This window comes from Megalobrama amblycephala, linkage group LG6 (assembly GCF_018812025.1).
Source record: "Megalobrama amblycephala isolate DHTTF-2021 linkage group LG6, ASM1881202v1, whole genome shotgun sequence".
NCBI lineage: Eukaryota > Metazoa > Chordata > Actinopteri > Cypriniformes > Xenocyprididae > Megalobrama > Megalobrama amblycephala.
Genome location: NC_063049.1, coordinates 36,044,344 through 36,061,065, shown reverse-complemented (window position 1 = coordinate 36,061,065; position 16,722 = coordinate 36,044,344). Strand labels below are relative to the sequence as shown.

Below are 16,722 nucleotides of genomic sequence, written 5' to 3'. Positions count from 1 at the left end.
TTTTAACACCTATTTGCCACTTGTTTGCCACCTGATGTCACCTGTTGGAGTTTGGGTTCCGTGCCGCTGTCGCCTTTGGCTTGCTTAGTTGGGGACACTTGACATTTGACATTCAACAGCATTCTTGACATTTATTCAACAGTGCTTTGATCTGCCTGCATTGACACTATTCTTTAAGAGCTGCTGTGCAGCAAAAATTATGTACCAGTTATCAATGTAAAGCTGCTTTGACACAATCTACATTGTAAAAAGCGCTATATAAATAAAGGTGACTTGACTTGACTTAATGACTATCATTGTATGGAATTTTTTTTAGGTGAACTATCCCCTTAACACAACTTTTTAAAAACATCTTTGTAACTATGACAACAAAATCTAGCTGTTTTTACTGCCCTAGACTTAGTACAAGTAATATTCATGTGTCACCACATGGAGTTTAGAGGAAAAAAACTTCCTAGGCATCCTAGATTATAAACTGTCAAACTGAAGGTTAAGTTGTTAGAGGACACAACCATTGCAACAGATGTTTTCATCAGTACACGATTTGAATCGCTCATGTCACTTATATATCAGCGAGAGACAGATGTTCTTCCAATTTGAATTAAAACATCAAATGCTGCAGTTCCTAATAAAGTTACCAGCCAATCGGCAAATACCTCTGTTCTATTTACTGCCCGTATCTAATTTTTACTCACATTTGGTGTTTGGCGAGGGTTAATTTTGGACTCTGGACATAAGTGCAGACTGATATGTGATATTCATGTACTTGTGTCCTAGAGGAAAACAGCAAGGGCGTCCAAACTAACCAAGAAATCAAAAAGAAATCAACTGTGTGTAAACAACTACTGCAATTAACAGGATAATAAAATGTATACAATATAAAAATGCAACCAACCATATAATCATGCACAGACAGCAAAATAAAAAGAGATGAACTTATATAAAAGGAGGAGAAAATTCCCCATATATTTTGTTGACTTCAGAGGACATGTGTACAGTATTTTGTTTCACATTTATCCATTAGAGGCAGATGACAGCATGGAAATCTTGTGGGACATTGGCTGCAATTTTTAATACCATAATCATTGATATTAAAATTCTAAATTTCAATGTTTAATTTTATGATCTACATTTTTTTTTTTTTACTTTTGTACAAAAACTTTATAGATTCAGTGTTCTCCAGCATGAATTCTATTCCACATCCAGTGTGAAAAGCACTTGCCAAGCAGCCATGATGTGAGACTGACACCTCCAGCTGACGCCCTCGAAAACACTTAGCCTCCATTTTCTGCCTTCCTCTCCTCTCCCTCTCTTCTGTCTGACTCTAAGCCCACTTCACTTGCTCCTTTGCTGCTCATGTCTCTTATTCCTCATCTTTTCCTGTTTTCTTATCCCCACAAATCCAGTCTTTTTTTCTCTGCAGTTGCAAAGAGTAGTATATATAGTGCAAATCCATTATCTAGTTCCTGTGGGTGGAGTTTGCTGCACATAAATGGTTCCTTTCTGGTATACGTACACATTTGTGGTCATAACATTGGAGTACACAAACAAGATCAGTAAGCAATTCTATCACACTAGCCAACATTTATACTTCAAGAAAAGCATATATTTTGATGTCTACTGCCTGGCCCGGCATTGTAAATGCCTTACTGTAACTTCAAATTTAGCCTTTTTTCTATTTTTTAGCCTGTAAGGCTTTTTTCCCTGTGGTTATTGAACCTGGAACATTTATTTAAAGCTCCTTTGCACTAGCTGGTCCATCCTGTGCATTGATCATCCAATAAGAGCAGTCCTGACTCTGACGTACAGTCACGTAATGGAAAAGTGCTAATAAAATTACACAGACAAATTTTATCCTGTGTTTCATCTCTCTGTCTGCCTGAGCACACAGACATTATTCTCCTTCTGTCCATTAAAGGAGACATTTGTTTTGGCTCAAGTCACATTAGCCCTTTACCAGAAATAACCCACTTTACCTGACGTTTTTGCCACTTATTGATAGGATACAGTAGAAAAAGAACTTGATGATGGAAAAAGAATCAGGAAATGAAGCCAGCCAGAGTCTGGTAGGCATTAAAATGTACTTCTTTAAATCTTATGAGAAATACACATACATACACAAACATACAAACATATAAGTGACCCTTGACCACAAAACCATTCATAAGGGTCAATTTTATGAAAGTTGAATAAATAAGCTTTCCATTGATGTATGGTTTACAAAAATAAATTTTTGATAAATTTACAGCAGGAAATGTATAAAATATCTTCATGGAACATAATCTTTACTTAATATCCTAAGGATTTTTGGCAAAAAGAAAAGTCAATAATTTTGCCTCATACAATGTATTGCTGGCTATTGCTTCAAATATACCCGTGCAACTTATGACTGGTTTTGTGGTCCAGTGTCAGATATACATAAACACTATATAAGATCCTAAAGCAAAATCAGTTTACAACCGCTGTAACACTGCTAATATTGTTGTTTGTATTTTTTCCTCATTTGAAAGTCGGGTAGGACAAAAGCATCTTCTAAATGATTAAATGTGAATTGAGATCAATTCTCTAAGATTGTGGAATATAATATAATGTTGGTTAATTGCTTATATTTCCATCACAACATCAAACTAGCTGACTGACTGGCTGACTAAAACTTTCATAAAACCTGGTGACTCACTTCAGCACATTTTGAGAGGTGTTTAGCTTTTCTGCACAAACACAATAGGATTAAATTGGTCCCATTATTAACTAAGTAGGTCAATATGATATGTGAGAGAGGTAGGACAGTTTAAGTGAAATACCACAGTTCTGTGGGTGTATATGTGATATTTAAGCAAATCATCCTGAGAGCCAATCAGCATTAAGAAAGACAGATTTAAAAAAATATACCAACTAAATCGCCTGTCTAACACTTTAGGAACAGTTGCCAAAACTGACAAGTGTATTTTTAAGCACTGTGTCTGCCGTTCAATCCAAATGACACGGTGAAATGAGGTTTTGTTGCACTACAAGCAGAGAAACATAATGTTCCAATCTCCCTAATAACCGAAAATTTTGTAACCTTTTCTACTCAGAGTGAAGCTTTTACCAATGCTAGCCGATTTATGAGGTAAATACAAAATACCCCGCAGAGTATGACGCACTAAGCCAACAACAAAAAGCCATTGAGCAACAATGCAGTCAACATTGCAGATGCACTCAACACAGTGAGCTCAGAATCAGGCTCTTAAGAGCATTATAGGGAGTGTCTGTGGCTGCTGATAATGGCCTTTTGCTCTCTTAGGAGTCCTTTTAGCTTTACAGAGTACTTTAACAAACAGAGAAGGACAATAGCAATTCTCAACGGTGTTTATCGGGTGGCAAAAGCTACAAAAATCGCATCAGAAACACAGAGATCATTGGTCAGATGCCACCAAGCAACCAACAGTTATTGTAGGTTCAAAATGATAAAGAAAATGATGTGAAAATATCATGTTAGAGAGACCAGGGGAACTGTAACATGCAAAATTTCTTCAGTCACAAATAAGCTGTAATGATAAGAAGTTTGCTCTTCTGTCTGGTTGTATAATTTTGTAAAAAAGTAATATGTGATATTTAAAATTGATAATATGTGATATTTAAAAATGATATTAAAAATAAAATAAAATATAAAATAAAAATGGCATATATTGATAACCAAGCATGATTATATATACATCTATCATGACTTAAGTGTTATTTTCTTGCCCCAATGGCAGATTTTAAGCATAAACCTCACTAAACTATGCTTAAAACAAGGAAATACAACTTGTCAGTGAGGTAAGAAAAATTTATTTAGCATATATTATGAAAACAAAACAATTTTGCTTCAAGTAATATATCTTGCTTTAAGTATGTGAGGCAACAAAAAGCAAAATATTAAGAAAAAAAAAAAAAAAAGTAAAAATATTTCTGTAAAACAAAAGGTTGCAGTGCAATTGTAAACACTAGATATAAAGTGAAAACTGCATTTAAAGACTAAATTGTGTCTAAAATGTAATTATCATTATTTATGACTGCTCTTTACTGCTTTGGAACAATAATACAACTAAATTTAATTCAAATTCTTGAGTCATCAGCTGATCTTGATGTTTTAGCTAAATGGATTTACCACATTAAAACAATTATAATGCAGACACCACTTAGACTTGTGTTTTAAACATGATTTCTGACAAAAAGCAAAATGTACAGTATTCAGCACAATCAAGTAATAAAGCAACATTTTTTCTGCTCTAATTTAAGAAACAGCAAGTTAATAATAATGTAAAGTAACTTGTCTTATAAATGAATATTGTGATAAAGCCTCCAAATGCAAATTTTTTTAACTGTACTTTTACTATTGCCGCATAAACCAAAGGATGAAAGATAGCCTCACAGTACTTCTGTGAGTTTTGAAGGAAAATATAAAAAAGAAAAATAAATGAAAGAAAATATTAAAGAATTGTCCCCAGTCCCCACTGCAAAGAACAAACGTGTGTGATCCCTTAGGTACTGAGTCACCTCAGAAGCAGAGCGGTATTGTGGGATCTTAGACTGTCAGGGTTATTATGATGACTAGAGGTTGGGTGGGTGTTTGCAGGCTTTGATCACCACTGGCTTAAATTAGGAATTATCTCAAGCACATGACTTCACTGGCAGCCTGCACGTGGGACTCGCTCAGTGTCAGTCTCGCTCATATATGCACACATCTACACACACACACAGCATAGGTGTTTATCCACACTCTGAAGGACAGCAACAACTGCAGCTCGCTTAGGGGAAGTCCCTGTCTTTCTGTGGCCATCAAACCACAGGCACGATCAAACTGAGATAATGGCAGCCAGTCTGTAGGACTGAAGCCTCCGCAGTGATGATAAATCAAACCATCATACCAGATATCTGAAACGGACTGATACCTGTCCGATATGTTCATATCACGGCACTACTCCAACATTCATACATGCCTTAAACAGTGCAGATCCTCAAGCTTCATCAATCTGTGCTGCAGGCTAAAGTTGTCATGAATAAAAGATGAGGTGGATGGACCCTGTGTCTCACTATCCACTCAATCAACGTGTAGTTCACAGTCACAGAAGAGAGAGATACAGTAAATAAGACTGTAGCGTTTCATATGAAACTCCCCAGATCTGCCATTAAAAGGCTCATAAATGCATTTTAAAATACTTAATTTGAATTAAATTCATTTGCAAAGTATGACTATGACTGTTTTAATAAAACAGTGATATACCGTAGTAAAATTATAAAAGACAATCATTACATTTATTATTAATAAATCAACTCTTTTGCATTATGCAGCGCTCACATCATTTCAATAACTGTACATCATGTCATGTAATTGTATGTTTCCCTTAAAATACTACTAAAACTAAACAACTGTTTTCTTATAATATAAATTTTACAATGTAATTCTTGTGATGGCAAATTTTCAGCAGCCATTACTCCAGTCTCTAATGTCACATGATCCTTTAGAAATCTTTGATGGATAGAAAGTTCAAAAGAACAGTATTTATTTGAAATAGAAACCTTTTGTAACATTATAAGTGTCTCTGCTGTCACTTTTGAATATCTTTGCTGAATAAGAATATAAAAAAAAAATAAATAAATTAAAAAAATCACACACAAAAAAAAAAAAGAAAATCGGTAACACTTTAGTATGGGCAACACATATTCACCATTAACTACGACTTTTCCCTCAATAAACTCCTAATTTACTGCTTATTAATAGTTAGTAAGGTAGTTGTTGTAGTGTTGAAGTTTAGGTATTGGGTCGGAATAATGGTCATACAGAATAAACCATTAATATGTATTTTATAAGTACTAATAAACTGCCAATATGCACGCTAATAAGTAACTAGTTAAAAGTGGGAATTGTTCCCCATAGTAAAGTGTTACCAAAAAAAACTTACTGACCCCAAACTTTTGAACAGTAGCGTATTACATAATTTCATTACAGCCAGCATTAATTGACGATCTTTCTTTTTCTATACGTTCTACAAGAGCATATAGAGGTGACCTGATGTATTGATTCATTATTTTTCTGTCAAAAACAATAAAGCCACACATAGATCCTCATTACACATTAAAACACCACAGGACAACACTTTACTTCGAATGCAGGTCATCCAACCAGAATTTAAAGTTGGAACAATGCATTTATAATATTACATATTCACCACTATCTGTGTGTAAAAGGGGTTTGAATATCAATACAGAACTACTTAAAGGACCTGAATTTATTCAGCTCAGAAACTGTTTATTCAATTAGCACAAGCTTCATGACTCCTCAGTTAATCAAGGGGTCTGGGGCAAATGTTGCATTTGCCCCAGTCTCATGAGTGTGGCATCATGGGAAAGCACTCTGTTTGAATCCATTTCATTTTAAAGCTATGCTAATTAACAGCGTTTAATTGGAAACAGAGGGAGTGCCATTAGTGGAATCTGACTGGTGGGAATACAAATGGAATGAAAAACCAACAATCTTTCATCTAAGATGCTCTACAGAAAACAGAAAGTTCAGATTCTGAATTCTAACAGGATAACATTTGAAGTTAAGGCAAATAAGTGCACTCCTGTGACCACACATTCTAGATTAATTCATTAAGATGCTACGTTGTTTGGGAATCGAAAGCAGCCAACAGTTTGGTTAATGAACTTTATTTCTTGATGTCTTATACAATTATGCTGTTGCCACTTTAAATAAAAGCATTTGATGCAATGCATGTTTAAGCAGAGAAACAGAGAGGAAGGTCTCTTGTTGCTTAATGCTTCAGTTGATAGTTATAGATATGAAGTGGCAAACTAAGGTGAAATGCAAACCTTTGATAAAAACAAGTCTCCATCACTAAACGTTAAAGGTCTCGTTTTTCGTGGTTTTTTGAAGCTTTGATTGTGTTTATAGTGTGTAATATAATATGTGTTCATGTTTCGCGTGTAAAATAACACAGTATTTTTTACATAATTTACTTATCTGTATACCGCTGTTTCCACTGTCATAAAAACGGGCTGATGACTTCCTTGTTCTATGAAGTCCCTCCTTCAGAAATACGTAACGAGTTCTGATTGTGCCAGCGGTTCCTGTGTTGTGATTCGACAGCAGCTTAGCGAACCTTGCCCGGAAAGGTCATGCCTCTTACCATAACGTGGAGATGCATGCGCTCAGTGTTATTGTAAACATGTCTTTAATTTTACCCTATCAATTTGAGCCGGAATCAGACCCGGTGATTGGACTGCGGGATGAAAATAACAGCGTTTCGACAACATGGCGACAAACACACTCTACAAACGCAACTCTTGTGTATTCCTGTGGGCGGAGGTTAGTCAAAAAAATGTTTTAGTGACGTCATTAAAGAAGGAAGTAGAGGGATGTAGTCCAAACTGGCCGTTCGATGTAGGCGACTTCTGTTAAATAAAATATCTCGCTTGGCACTGAATTTTACAGATTTTATTTATACTCTAACAACAACATTACACACTAACTAAAGTTTGAAACTTGGGATCACGAAGAACGGGACCTTTAACATTCCTGCAATATTATCCAATTCAACACATACAGCTTCAGACCTTGTGAATTTTTGAATAGCAGCATCAATGGGCTACAGGCAACGACAGGGGAAAAAAATTGGTGTGTTAGTCAGGCAATCAGACAACCTCTCATACATAACCTTGACAGTTCCCATTGCAATAAAAGGGTTTGATGGTTGCAGTTTGATCTAAAGAAAACAGCCTGGGCCTACTCAGGAATTCCATGCTCCTATATAGAGATCTCTGAGCAACAGGTGAAGCCTCGTATAGCAATGACATATGTTTCTAAGGATGCATATGTTGGTCTGCAGTCTCCTCACTTCGTCTGGTGTATCGTTTCATCACAAGGACTTAGTAGTGCACGCATTTGTGAAGTTTATAAAAGCACAGCTACATTAAAATGCTGAGAGTGCTTCACACTCGCTGAACAATATACCATGCTATTTTTCTTTTTCGCCATTTACAGAGCCAAGTGCTGTCACAGAGACAGGTGTGATATCTCTATTTCAGTTATATCTATCCATTTTCAGCACACCGTTTTAAAAAATATCATTTGTACAGCATCATTAAAAACATTTCCTGACTCATTGAATCATCTACCCATGTTCAGCACACCACCGTTGCATCAACACCCATCACATTTGTTTTAAAAGATTCTCAACCCAGAGAACAAGAGCACAGTATGGAAATGCATTATGAATTTTGATTTGTTCCAGAAAGGGAGAGAGAAAATAGAAAGATGACTCAATCCAAATCAAACCAAACGTGTGGTCACCCTTACAAATTCTCAATCTTTCTTACATCATAAACCTTGGAAAACATGCCAGTGTGAAAAGGGCTAGACTGAAATACCACAGGTCTTAAAAATGCAAGCAAGAGATGAAGAGGTCTCAAGCAAGTGTGGGGTGTTTATTTCTCTGTTGGCACCCAAAGCCCTTTCTTGCTCTTTAAAACACTGGTGAGTCAGATGCTTTTATTCTGGAGCCATCTTATATGCTCAACACCCTAGCATAACTACTGCCTCAAAGCAGTACCAAAAGATTAGGTAAGGCATTTGTGGCATGCTGTAAGTTTTCAAATTTAGTTCAAAATCAATACATATAACTGCATGAGCATGTTATGCTTTATCACATCCATTAACAAAGCTCTGAGGTCATGCCACCCCTCTGATACAAGCCAGGATGGAATGAGATTACACAGACCATCATTATGGCTTTAATTAGCTCAAAGTTACATAAATGCCACAACAAAACAATCATATGCACACTTCACTACTGTAGAATGTGGCATATTTTATAAAGCTTAAGTATACAGAGAAAACTGGAATTAGCAAACATTGTCATATAATATAACAATACAGTATATAAGAATGTAATATCGCAGTGATAGTTCACCAAAAAGTGATATTTTATAAACTAATTCATATTTATAAATGTATAATTATATATTTTATAAAACTATTGATTAAATGTGTACACAAATTGACAGCACCTTTACAATTATTAAAATATATTATAATAATACAGACAGTTCACCCAAAAGTAAACATCTATAATTATTTACTCATCTTCATGGTGTTCCACCATGTCTCCACCACTGAATAAAAAATAAAGGTAATTTTTACTCTTGCATAAATTGCGAGTTTATAAGTCAGAATTGTGAGATATAAATTCGCAATTGCGAGAAAAAAAAGTCAGAATTGTGAGTTTATAACTCGCAATTCTGAGTTTATAATTCACAATTCCGACTTTATTTCTCACAATTGCAAGTTTATATCTCGCAAGAGAAAAAAGTCAGAATTGTGAGATAAGAAGTCGTAATTATCTTTTTTTTAATTCAGTGGTGGAAACAAGCTTCCGTAGTATGCTGTCAATGGAACAAAAAAAAGAGATTTTTTTTCTTCCATACAGCATCAGTTCATAGTGACCAAGGGTTCTCAAGGAGAGAAAAAAGTAAATAATGACAGATTTAAATTTTTGGATGAACTATTCCTTTAAGAGTGTGTATACAACTTTATTTGGAGATTACAGCAACAAAAAGCTACAGGGGTGGCACATATAAAAGTGCAACACCAGTGGTTTGTTAAAACCACCCACTCACTAAAGGCCAATGAGAAGCTAAGCACAGAGTAAACAAGATGCTTTTAAGAAAATTAAAATCAGTGGATCATCATTAAGTGTTGATGTAAATGCCGTTAAAAAGAAAGGAAAACTGTCACAAAGAGCAGAGGAAATGGGCTTTCTAGTGATGCAGAATGTCGCCAATCGCAGATTGGAAAAGCAATAACGTTTCAGTGCAGCCTGAGGGATGTTTCTTCTCATCAGAATCACTACACAAAACAGAATAAATGCATATTAACTCAGTTAATTCTAATGCACTGAATTAGTCTCTTTGCATTCAGTATTGATTCATCTCCACCTACGAGCAATGCAACAACACAACCTCTCAGCTGGACAAAGAAAAGCTGGTGATATGCTGAAAATTAATGAGTGAAGGAGGCACAGCTGTGTGCTTTGTTAAAGAATGTGACAAAATGTACCTCAGTGTTTGCGAGAACATTTTTCAGTGTGCGTAGATGCCTTTTTATATAAAATCAACTAGCGGGACTGTTATTACTTCCCCCCATCATTCTCTTTGCAAATGGTTAAACTGCATTTCACCGACCACAAAAGAACAAAACAATATTCAAATGCTCTAGTCATTTTCCATGAGTCATATGTGGTCATGACAAATTTCAAAACTTAGCAAAACAAAGATACGAGAAATCCTCTAAAATCCGAGCAATTTATCAGGGATTAAAATTTCCATTTGGTCACAAATATAAATGATGTTTGAGACCTTTCGTTACACACTCCACAGATTGTTTGTGTGGACAGTTTGACCTCTGAGGCCAATGGAAAGTTGTGCATAGCCAAGACAACAGAGTGCTATCTCCTTACAGAGCAATTATTGCTAAGTGTGTGGGTTGAAGCCAAACCCACATCTTATTGCTCAACTTTCCCCTCCCAAATGCAAACTCAAACACTGAGATTTTTCTTTCATTTGCATTGAGAAAGTCACAATTACAGCAATCCATGTCATTTACATTTATTACCATAGTAGAATTTCTACCGTAATTTTTAAGCCAATGAGAACAGCACTTGAAAGAATGCTATTTTTCAAATAAAAACCAACAGTAAAGACTCCAAGTAAAGAAAAAAATACAGGCTATGTTAGCAACTCCTTTTGCCAAGATGATAAAGCTGTAGATTTTGATGTTTCTTTCTATATTCAGATGTACTTTACTTGCTGTACATCATTTCTCATCATTTCCATTATTACCCAGCAGTTTGAAACACCCATATTAGAAACATTGCTGTGTAAGAGCAATTACAGGTGAAATGTTCCCTGAAGAGACAGAGACAGCAGGCACTTTACAAAAGAACTATTTGCTGAGGATGAATATAAGCACTCTCGGTTTGAGTGTCGGCTGAAGCAGACCAAAAATATGCATTGCAGTTGCATGTTTACCAATTTAAAGTCCAAGGGTTGGTTGCACCAATAAGGATTCAATCCTTAAAAAGGTTTGTTCATCTAGGTTTTATTTTACAGCTTAATTTTGAACATGGCTAAACAAATCAATGATTAAAACCTGCCATTAAACATTCACCTGTGGTTAATTTTAATTGTCTGCCATGATAGATTTGCCAATAATGGCAGGAATGTTACTAGTTCAGCCTCTGCAATAAGGGATAAAAAAAACCCTACCTAAAACACTTGTTTGCTATGTATAATAAACATGATGGTGACCAGCCAATGTCAACCCAGTCTCTTGTCTCACAATCTAAATCAGTAATGACTCTCAAACAACACAGACTATTTCAAAGCCAGCTATTTTTACCATACTTGTAATGACAGAATTTTAAAATGGTAAACCAGACAAAAATATTTATTCTCCCCTTCATTCAGACTGACTCTAATTGAATAAGGTCTAGGCAAAACTCCTGTGCTGAAGGCCTATATATAGCTGTGATGTCTTCCTGTGTAACCGGAGAATGAGTGGCCTATTAACATCACAAAAATCTGAAGCCTGGCACATTCCACTGTCAGAAATAACCAGAAGGGTAGAGATGGTCCTTCAGGCCAAGAAGACAGGAGAGGCATTGAAAGACACGGAAGTGAAATAAGATGTAAGAAAGGCAGAAATAAAAATGAGAGAAAAAAGGAGAGATGTACAGAATGGGAATGGTCAGAATGACAAAGAAGTAAAGTAAAACAATACAGACTCAAGAAAGATTTAAAGGAAATGGGAGAATAACAGTGAGAAGGTGGAAAAAAAGCCATTGTAAAGGAAAAGCAAAAGAGAAAGACATATGGCATTTAGCTGAGTGACAAGACAGGTGTAAACTCCACAAGTTGTCCAGAAGATTGACACATGTATCATGACTACAGACGTCATAGACACATACTCTATATCAGTGGGTCTTAACTGGTTTTGCTCCAGGACCCAGATTTGACATCAAATGTTTATTCGATATTAAAATTGTTTAGCATACAAAATGTTAACAAAAAATGCACTAAAAATCTAAATGAAATGTTATTATGAACTGCTTAGTCCATCATATAAATTAGCATGACATGGCCATATTAGGAAACAATTGAGATTATTATAAATGCATAAATGAAAAATATTAAACGATGTTTATTTTGCTATGCACAATTATATGATTATCTTTTTTGAGAACAACCACTGCCCTAGATTTCAAAATGTACACACCCAGATTCTCAGCCATGCCAGTAAAAAGCTAGATTTTCTGATAACATTGTAATTATGAACATTATCTATCACGCATAGCAAACAGATCATTAGTTACTTTGAACATGGCAAAACTTAAAAGTTCTATATGCCTAATACACAAAATCTTTTCCACAGACCCCCTTCAGGGACCTCCAGGGGTCCAGAGACCCTTGGCTGAAAAACCTGGCACTACACAAACCAAACTGGGTCCAGTGAGATGCAACACAACTGTGAAAAAATCTCTGATGCCCAGAAGACCACCATATAATGCTCAAGAGTCAAGACGCTAATCATTAACATAGAATGCAATAAATATACACCAGTTTTGCATTTTAAGACCATGTTGCAAATACAGCAAGGGCAAAAGTTTGACCTGGCTAAATAAAACGCCAAAATTATTTCTGTTGATGGAGTGCAAATGAGAAACCCAAATCAAATGAGAGTCATAAAAGACACCTGCATTGCTGACAGTTTGGTGATCAATGTTGGCGGCATCGGAGAAACCATAACACTGTCAGAATTATGTGCTTTGACGTGGCCAGTGCCGCACTGTGAAGGACAACAAGATGGCAAAGCCAATCCATATAAACACCTGAAGTGATCCAAAACCAACTTCTGAACAGCTAAAATATACTACATATCCCAGTAACACTAGTCAACATTAGTTAACTACTTTAGTTAAAATGAACTATCAATGAACAATACTTCTACAACATTTATTAAACTTAAATGTTAATTTTAACATTCACTACATTATTAAAATCAAAAGTTGTATTTGTTAACATTAGTTAATACACATGTGAAGTAACATGAACAAACAATAACTATACTTTTATTAACTAACATTTAATATTAATAATAATACTGTACAAATGTATTGCTCATTGTTAGTACATGTTAGTTAATACATTAACTATTGTTAACAAATAGACCTTATTGTAAAATGTTACCCATATTCCTTTATGAGCAAATTTCAAATTTTAACCCATTATTTTAAAGTATGAAGGAACAAATCACTATTGTTTTTTAGGTTATATTGAAATTTCAACATATAATTGTGATGATTTTTTGAGGGTATATAAAATTTTGCAACATTACAACCGTTTTGATTAGTTTATTATGCCAATTACTTCGCACTTAAGTTTTTTTAAAGACTGTCAATAGATTTCACAATCCCTCTTTGAGGTGTTTATATATCGAAAAACATAGAGATAACTTTTTTTTAGCTATATTGCTCAGCCTTATTGTTCGAATGTTTCTGAGTTCTGAGAAAGACTTGGACAATTATATACAGTTTAGGGTGTGAAATCAAACAACCTCTGATACATTTTGGCCCAAAGGTAATTGCAAAAGAACACATGAAACCTCGTCTTTCCCATTTGAGTAAGAAGGCGAAGTGCTTACTTCAAACCTTCAGAGAAGATGGAGCACCCGAAAATTGGGGGTGGAAATTTAGCAGCTCTACATTAAGATGGGTGAACAGTTCGTCTCAGCCCATCAGCTGCCCCCATCATTCCACATTCAGCCCACCAAACAGGTCCTTGATGTTACTGCCACCATGGAACCCCAACCAAACAAAGTGACTGAAGAAGGAGGGGTGGCTACTTTATTTTTCATAACTGGATTATCCACCATTTTGTGAGACTCATCTGAGGGGTGTTACTCCTTTAGCAAATTATCACGTACCACGTTTTGTTGAGTGGGAACGTTTGCCTGCCACCTTTATCTCTGAAGCCTAGACTCGATAATTAGCCACACAAGCTTGATAATAGGGCACAATGTCCTTATGTTCGTGTTCCATTCATTTCTACAAGGCTGTAGGATGTCTGAATAAGTCACTGACCTTTCGAAATGAAACATGAAACATTAAATGTTACATTTACTTAGCTACATTTGTAGTTACCTTCACCCAAATCCAAAACTGCTAGAACAGCACTGCTTCTGGCTTCCCCAAGATGGTTGGTGGCGATGCAGGTATAGAGGCCGGCATCACTCGGTTTGCAGTCTCTGATCCAGAGGCCTCCATATTCCTGGTTGTCCATGTTGAGCAGGTCGTCATTGTGGTACCAGTAGAGGGTAGGCTGTGGGTCTCCAGCCACTGCCACTTTCAAACGGATATCACAGCCGGTACCTACCGCAGCATTCCTCATCTTCCGGATGAACACTGGAGGAGTTGGGGTTGGGTAGACGGAAGCAGCGGGGTCTGGTACGACCTGATCCGAACTAACTTTTGCTCGTTTTGATGGTATCCTGGGGCTGGGAGGTGCCATTCCCCCTGCTTCTTCATCAGCACCCTTCTTCAGGGTCATCTGGACCTCAGCCTTCCTCATGATGCAGTTGAGAGCTTCTTTACGAACTGCTGCACGTTATTGAACTGATTAAAACTTCAAATTACATTAAAACGTATCTCTAATGCACAATAAATCGTCCATAAATAAAATAGATTTTCATAATTTGGCGTTTTGATATGGAAAACATATTCCAAACATCATTAAATGCAAGACTCCACTCCAGGTTTAAGTTATGAACACCAGTTAATGCAATACTTACATATCAAATGACTTCATAAAAAGTGGAAATCTCTACCTGCATTAACAGAAGACCCTCTGAAAGGCCTTCAGGCACGTAGAAATGTCAAAAAAAAAGTGTGTAGAAATTTCCCACAGGTTTCCTGCATTATAAATGTTTTGGAATATGTTTCTCACATCCTTGAGACGTCCAATTAGAGAAACAGAAAACAAAAAGTTTAATCTTTGTCCAATTAGGCGAATGGAGCTTGTGCATGTACTCCTGGCTGGTTGGTATTTTTAGAGCGAGTCCCAGAGGATCATATTGCATTAGCAGCTACCCCTGTTGCCTTTTGGAAGATTTGGCCTCAGCTTTTCACCCTCAGACTCAGGTCCCACAGTTCTTCGGCATCTAAAGGAAAAAATAAGCGCTGGATCCTTGATGATTACTCAATTGCAGGATTTCCAACTCTGTAGTGGTTTCCAACTCTGTGCCTGCAGTGCCCAGACTTTCGTCCCCTTGCCCTCCAAGTTAAGCTGGCTCACTCATGATAGCCCCCTCCCTACATTCGCATGTTCCCCCAGGGAGGTGACAGACAAGTCCCACTAAGTCATCAAGGAACAGCTGTACTCTGATAGGTCAAATTTTTTGGACAGCCCGGATGCTTTGGCCCAGCCCATCATCTTCTTCTTTGGCACTCACAGCCAATCACAAGCCCCAGAAATTGTGACATGGGGGCCTTATGAGGGAGGGGTTCAGAATAAAGCTCTGATTCATCTGTCAAAGATAGCTGCTGAGTAAGAAGCGACATCGTCACCAGCATCGGACTTGGCAGTGTTTTTTTTTTTCCCCCTCAGAAAATAACATGATTCAACACTCGAGCCTTGTAAGCCTGTCTAATTTCTCGAACAGACCTTAGAACAAAACCTATTGATATTTGATTATCTCATCAGCGATGGTGATAGTTAGCAAAATTAATGAATTTCCTCATAAATCTAATGAACATAGTGATATCTTGCACAGTCCAAAGAAGAACATGAGAACCAAACAAAAGACCCTAAAAAAAAAACAACAGCTGCAATACAACATAGACTGCCATCTGCTGGACACTGTGCACATGCAATTGTAAAACTATTTCATGGTTCCAGTCTAAATTGTGATGACAACAACATCATAAAATATTTATTAACTGTAGTGGTTGACTATGTCCATGTCCAAAGCTGGTAACAACAACAAGAGAGCAATATAGTATAATGCTGATATTTTATATATGTATAATATAAAACAGAGTGTTTGTTTAACACCAGAAATTGTGTGTACATATCATTTGCTATTATATAACACACTATATATTTTCATGATTTGTTATTACAACATTTTTTTCTTTTGTCAAATCAACTTCAATAATTAATGTGGTACAGATAGCATAATATTTTGAGTTCTTGTTGATTAAACCAATCACCTTCATTGTATTAACTGAAATGGTTCATTTCAATGAACACAAAATATTAAGGCAACCAGGTAACTTACTTTAAGTTAAACCAACAATTTTTTTTTTTTTTTTACAGTTTAGACAGAATAATCTATTTGCAAACACGTATATGCATACATACACACACGCATATATTATATATATATATATATATATATACACACACACACACACACACACACACACACATATATATGTGTGTGTGTGTATATATATACATATATATATACACATACATATGTTTTAGGGGATATATATATATATATATATATATATATATATATATATATATATATATATATATATATATATATATATATATATACACATACATAGGCCTATTGAATTTTGGTTAAATGGTTAAACATGAGAAAAGAGTGTTCAAAAACCATGAAACATTCTGTTA

General features: G+C 35.9%; 1 protein-coding gene across 1 annotated transcript in view; it reads right to left on the bottom strand.

Annotated features, from left to right (window-relative positions):
• Positions 1–16,241, bottom strand: part of spegb (striated muscle enriched protein kinase b) — a 95,814-nt gene extending 79,573 nt beyond the window's left edge. Inside the window, exon 1 of the mRNA XM_048194385.1 lies at positions 14,220–16,241. Coding sequence (XP_048050342.1) covers positions 14,220–14,646 — 427 coding nt within the window. The 5' untranslated portion in view covers positions 14,647–16,241. The remainder of the gene's footprint in view (positions 1–14,219) is intronic.
• Positions 16,242–16,722: the final 481 nt, after the last annotated feature.